We start from the raw sequence: 7286 nt of genomic DNA on the forward strand, positions 1-7286 counted from the left end.
CCCGATGAAAGCCACTCCCCCAAAATTGCACCTAGGAATCCAAACAACACCACAAATTAACCAGAAATCTCAAGATGGTGATACACCAAAATACCATAGCAAGGCTTGACCCTCTTGCTAGAATAAGATAACATACAAGGAGAATCCAAGGCATGCTAGGAAACACCAACTAGCTTCCAAAACATACAAGACTTGAGCAAATTTCATCAAAAGAGGAGCATCACTTAAACAAATAATGAATTCCATAAACTCCCTTACTAAGCCTCTAGAAAACAAACACATATAACCACACATCTGAGTATCCCCATAATGAATGACAAGAACTAGAAACAAAAGCAAGGTCTCATTATGACAAATACAAACAAGTTCATTCAAATCCACCAAAGAGACCATAATAACAAATGTACAACAAACAGGTTCCAAGTCAGCATTGATTCCTTTAATCCATTACCTCAATTTAACTATAAGATTAGTAAATAATACTAAGCAATAACATGCATTTACTTTCTAAAAATACAACTAAACTCCAATTAAATCTATACTTGACAAAATATTTGCTTATGTATATATCTCACAAAACACAACTCTTTACTCAAATCTTTTAATCTAAAGAAATATCTAATTCAATTCCAAATTCTATCAAACCAAAAAACCTAGTAATAATTATCCAAAATATAACTAATTTAAATCATTATCCTACCTCAACAACACAAACTATTCATTCCAAATTATGAGCATAAATAATTATTTTGCTAATCATTGAATCAACATCAAAGGCATATACCAATGTATTCATAGTCAAATAATAAAGAATTGATTAGATATATATATAAAATCGAAACCATAAATAAAATAAACCTTCAAAGCAATTAATTAAGCTAGCATACTGTAATATTCAGTCGACTGTAAAAAGACGAGAGGGGGGGGGGGGGGGGGGGGGACGAATCCTCCACGGTGGTGGTGGAGATCCCACCACTGTGGGAAAGCCCACAGTGGGTAGCCCATGATGGATGGGCCTCCACCACCATAGATATCCCAAGTTGAGTAGAGTTACCCACTGCTATGGGTAAACCATGGTGGGTGGGGCTTTCCCCACCACGACACCCAACAAATCACAAACATTAAAAAAAAAAAAAGAATACGCAGAAATTTTTAATAAATAGAGCACATAGATAATGCATCTGAATAATCATATGTATATATATACCAGATAAGAATCTCACTGATTTCTTAGGTAAGGATAATATATCGATTGTCTTACATGATCCATAAAACACACAGATCTGAAAAGCAATATTGATTTAAATCCCAAATTTCCAAAACAATTTAAAAATTACAAAACAAGGTTAAGGAGAATTATTTCTTTGATATCATTTTTAGACCCCAAAACAAATACCAGAATCTATAAATCCACAACAATGCCCTTTTATTTTCTCATTTCAGTAAAAACAACCCAATTGATTTTCATTCAAATTTAAGAAGAAATTTTGGCATGCAATGAAAGAAAAGAACCAAAATCTACCTCTTCTCGCTACCTGGAAATCAACATAAAGGAGGAAGCAAAAAAATTCAAGATAATCCTCGGCTGCCAATCAGTTAGGCAAGACACACGGATCCAGAAAACTTCAGCCAAAAACTATCAGATTCCTTCACTAAATCCCCAAACCAAACTTTCATTATCTCTCCAAATTTCTTCTTTCAAAAACAGATTGTCCCCAAAATTTCCTCTTGAAAACCCCATAACCAGAGAATACATCCCCAGAGAAAACTTCACGGGAAGGAACTCCCCCCCCCAAAAGCAATCCATAAACATAATATACCTCTACACCAATATACTTCCCCAAATGCAGGCAAGATCCCATATTATCAAATTCTCATTAATAAGTTCATTCGTAACTCCCTTCATTATTTGCATGCAAAGAATCACAATTAAATAAATTCCATTAATTATTTTATTTTATAACCCCCACATGCACATGCAATAAATTAATTAAAATAGTATTATTCTTCCTATTTGAATTAATTTTCAAAGGCACAAAAGAATTCAAAAGACTAATTTCCCTCTTCAATAATTATTTTCTAAACAATAAGTAATAATTGTATTTGAATAAATAATAACATGAGTAATGAAAATAGTAAATTAAATATTTAATTTTTTTTATTTAATTAATCCTTCTAAATTAGATAATTAATTCAAGCCCTAAAGCTCCTCAATTAAATGAGTAAAATAAGGTAATTATAATAAATTTATTAATTAGCTAATCTTAAAACACACAAATAGAAGTAATTATTAATTTTCTTAATAAATACTCTTTTCAAATTAATTAAATTAATTTAAATAATTTAATCCTTAAGTTCCACTATTTCAACTTATTAATAATCAAACAACGACACCTAAATATCATTAAAATATAATACTAATCTTTTCATAAAATATTAGATAATTATCATATTATACAGAGGAGCAACAAAATACAACAAATCAACACACGAAGGACCAAGCAAGCTAACGATTGGCATGACCAGACAAACACTTTACAAGGATACCTAATAGGGGACTTGTTCTATAGGAACGATGGTACAACGGGGCCTAACTAATAACTCTAATTTCCACATTACCATTGGGTCAAAGAGCATGCTTGAACCTAAACATTCAGGTGGAGTCAATGCTCGTTACCTACAGTCCTGCATTACCGAGAAAATATGCATACTTACATCTAACATATACAGGCACACTGGTGGAGGAGAATCGTGACATTGTATGTCCCTCTGAAGTGGATGACGAAAGATCATCCCCTTGCACCCCATACAGACTCATACCCATTCAAGTAGATAGACACGAGAAATATTTCATACATAAAGAAGATATGTCAGTCCAAGGTTAGTACTTAATCATATAATCTAACATCTAAGCATCCGTAGAGATAAAATGCATAACCAACAACATATCCTAAAATCACGATAAAAGTAATTGCATTAAAGAGTATCACTCAATCTCATAAACAATAGGAGAATTCAACCAAAGTCAAACTAGGTTAAACAGAGTCTAATTGAGGGAGGGACATTACATTTGCATTTAATTAAGCATTGCATTAGTTATTTTACATATATTTGCATTCATTTAATTATTGCATTTAGTGTCATTCCATTTTCATTTTAGGTCATTAGATCATTATATCCTCTCATCATTGTACATCCATGCACTACATACATAATTTCATGCATCATCACATTATGTTGCATTTATCATTGCATCATCATATCATTGTACATTTCATGCATTTCACAATCATTCTCATTGTACATAATGAAATCATACATACACACACAAGCATCAAGTGATACTGAGCATCTCATATCATACATTCTATCATAATTTCATAAAATGCATCACATAGTAGATCATCATCATTGCATATTCTATCATAACATAAACCATTGCATCAGTCATAGCATAGATCATCACGATCATCATCATGCATCTCACAATAAAATAAATATTGTATAAAGCATCATAAATAGCATGATCATTTCATATCATAATCAACAAACTCATAAGCAACACATCATATGATCATCTAATCACGTAAATAAATGCATGCATTCATCACATAGATCAGATAAAGCATGTAAAAGTAAATGCACCCCTCATGTAAATAATGCACAATCACATCATGAAACATATAGATCAATAGTCTCCGTTGTATTGCATATAATCAAGAAATAATCAATGTCCAATATACAATGATATCACAAAATATGAAAGATACATAAAAAAAGGCAGGAATCATCCAATGTCTCTAGGGCATGTATACATCAAAATAATAATATGACATATTAATCTAAGCTATGCTCCTCTCTGAGGTGGTAGGTCTAGCTTCACCTCCTGTTGCTCTGCCAGACAACCCAATATCTTGACGAAGTGGTCCCGTAACACCCCTTCTCTCTTTCCATGACCAATTGCGTTATGATCTTGTCGCAAATACTATTGCATAACTCGAGGCACACTGATCAATAGGTACAAGATCCTCATATAATTTTTGGTAATACTCAGGCTCCTTGGTTGAGTGTCGGATCTCTCTAATACTATCACCTATAATGCTCCCTGCAACAACTCTCTATATCATATCAACATAAGACAAAGCGCGTCCATAGCGTGCAATCATCTCTCTCTCTCTCTCTCTCTCTCTCTCTCTCTAGTCATAGAGACAATATGTCCATGTACCTGTGTAAGTTGGACCTGTACTTGTGTGAGTTGCCCCTGTAGCTTCTATACTAGGGACTACAACCCACTGATCTGTGCCTACTAATGTTGAGAAGGAACTCTAATCTAAATATGTTGTGGCTACTAGGTTGGCTGTTGTTCTAATGGATCCTTCCTAGGGACATCTGCCAACCTGTATCCTATATGAGAAGTCTCTTGGATCTCCTCCATCACACTACCCTAGTCTCCCATCCACTAGGTAGCTCTATGTGATCTCTCTACCACCCAGAGCTGCTAGCTCCCACATCACCACATCCCCCATCTCCTCCACCTCCCCCATCTCCACCATCACCTCCACCACCCTCGCCACCACCTCCACCATTTCCACCTCTCCTCCGCTGAGGGCTCCTCCATTGTGGCATATCCTCCTCATCATCAAAGGGAGGCACTGGCTCATCAGGACAAGATAGCCTCTGAATTGGCCGCAACAAAAAATGTTGTCTAGGGTCATCCCCCCATCTATAGTACCTGGTAGGTAATCCCAATCCTGAGCACCAAGTGAAAAGTACTATGTACATGTCGTCTCATAGGAGATAGTAGGCCCCCAATCTGCAACATCTTGTTGTTGTCATGTGTACAATGCAACACCATGTGGGAATCCCTATACTCACTTGTTCTATCTGAACACCCAAGTGTGAATGAATCTCTCAATGACAAATGGAGTACCTCTAATTAGATATCGAGAAGTAAACATATATGGCATCTCCAGAGAATCCTCGGTCATGACTCACAATCTAAATAAGCTATCCAGATCACTATATCGAAGTCATATAACACCCATCTTTAGTGCTCTAGTTTATCCAGCTTACGCTAGACAACAACACTTGCAAATCCATAGACATAGGGCCTCCTGACTGGTTGATCCCTATCAGCCAACGATCGAGTCACAACTAGATGCTCCCTTGCCCAAATTTGTAGTAGTGTCACTCTCATTGATAAGATAGTTGTGCCAAGGTATACAACTCGATGCAAATCATGATACAAATGCGCTAGAATACAAGAGCCCCATGTATATCACATACCCTATGTAATCATGCTCTCTAGTACTCATCCCCATCCAGCTAATAGTCCCTTCAACCTATGGTCAGGACATAAAAATCCTCCAACAAATCCTACTAGCACCGAAGGTAATGACACATATAAATCAAGTATATCCTTCCATGAAATGGCATAGCCATAGATCTCATCAGCATCAAATATCCACCTAAGAGCATCAGTACCTCCCTTCTCTGTCACATCGTACATCACAAGGTCTACAATCACTAGAATCTGCAAAATTCGATAGACGTCCTCTGGGGTGACTATCATCTTGCCCAGTGGTAGATGAAAGGTGTTATGCTCACTATCTCACTTCTTAGATAATGTAGTCAATAAACCTCTGTTTATCCTATACTGGGGCATCTCTAGCAATAAAGATAATGCACATATGTCAATGATATCAAGATCTGCCCGCACCAAACAAGGTATCAGCTGCCATGTCTTCAGGTAGCACTCCCAAGACTGTGCAATATGCCTAAATCCTTCTATAATCATGACACATCATCATATTAGCATTCGATTAATCAATCTATCTATCAACTTAATCAGCTCATGTGAGATTTCAATCAATCTCGTTGAGAACCTATCATTGACTCTCATTCATCATGAGGTCATTTATCATCTATCCTATCCAACATTAATGTCAACCAAATCAAAACTAATCAAAAAATATATAAAAGGACAAAAAAATCAAAATTATACCTCTCTGGTGTAGATGCGCTAAATCTAATAATGTGCTATAATATGCATGCAATGCGCTACATTATCTAATCTATGCTCTAAAACTATCTATGTGCTAAAAAATTCATCCTATGCACTACATTGATCAATGCGCTAAAATATTGACTCTATGCGCTAACAAACTTGCCCTATGCACTAAACTGGAACCCTAACCTCAATTCACTAAAAGAGTCTATCAATGTGCTAAAAAATAAATCTTATATGCTAAAACATGAGAAAAATTGCTAAAAAATTACAAAAATGTGCTAAAAATTTCAAAAAAAATTAACAAAGAGATTTTCAGGGTACGTACCGGTGGGCCATTCACTGGAGGTTGCTAGAATTGCTGAACTCACTCAAATATATGCTCGTGGTATGGGATCACCATTTTTGCCTCAGAGCTCAATTTCTAAACTCACAAGGTGCAAATGAAATCAAATGGGTAACTTTTTCACCTTTTACCCTATTAATGGGTGAAAAGGGGGGTAATTAAGTGGGGTTATATTTTCCAATTATCAAATTTATTTTCTATGCACCATTCTTTTATTGGGAGATGAATCATTGGAAAATCCAAAAAAATTAAAAATCTTTAAAAATTCCAAAAATTTCAAAAATCGTAAAAATTTCAAAATCATCAAAAAATTCTGAAAATTCTTCGATTCATCTCCCAAGGGGGCATACACACATTATCAAGCAACAATTGAGATCTTGGGTATCAAGCAACAATTGAGTATTTGGGGCATCAAGCGAATTTTTCTTTGAACCAACATGTCATAAATACATTGCTTCAAAGAGGGGCAAAATGTATACACTAAAAATTGGCCTAGAGAGAATTAATTAAATACAAGTTATTTAATTAATAAGCCTTTAATTCTTCTACTTATAAATAAATTAAATTTTGTATTTATATAGTTCACTCTTACTTAATTCTTCCTATCATAATTCATTTCTTTTGTTTTCCTAATTAAATAAACAAATTCAAATAATTTTTTTTATTTAATTATCCCTTTCTAATTAATTTGAATTTTTTAAATTGTCATATGAGTCCTAATCCTAAACCACCTAGGATCTCAGCTTCGCTGGTTCTGTTGACGGGTTTATCTGCTCATGCCCATGGTTTCTGCAAATTTTGAATCAAAGGCAAAAAAAGGATTTTTGTGAACGACAGTAGTTTGGAATCAATGGACGTTGTGCGAGTGCAGGTTTCAGACGATAGAATCGGGAGGTATTTCATGTGCTGCATGTGTTGCCTGTGGTCTTTTTA

The 7286-nt window shown here is 35.0% G+C and overlaps 1 protein-coding gene across 1 annotated transcript; it reads right to left on the bottom strand.

The window, feature by feature from the left end:
- Positions 1-4482: 4482 nt before the first annotated feature.
- On the bottom strand, positions 4483-4782 carry LOC131875182 (uncharacterized). Its single transcript, XM_059219223.1, has one exon. It carries the CDS (start codon positions 4780-4782, stop codon positions 4483-4485), a length of 300 nt encoding a protein of 99 aa, XP_059075206.1.
- Positions 4783-7286: the final 2504 nt, after the last annotated feature.

The sequence above is a fragment of the Cryptomeria japonica genome, chromosome 4 (genome assembly GCF_030272615.1).
Source record: "Cryptomeria japonica chromosome 4, Sugi_1.0, whole genome shotgun sequence".
NCBI lineage: Eukaryota > Viridiplantae > Streptophyta > Pinopsida > Cupressales > Cupressaceae > Cryptomeria > Cryptomeria japonica.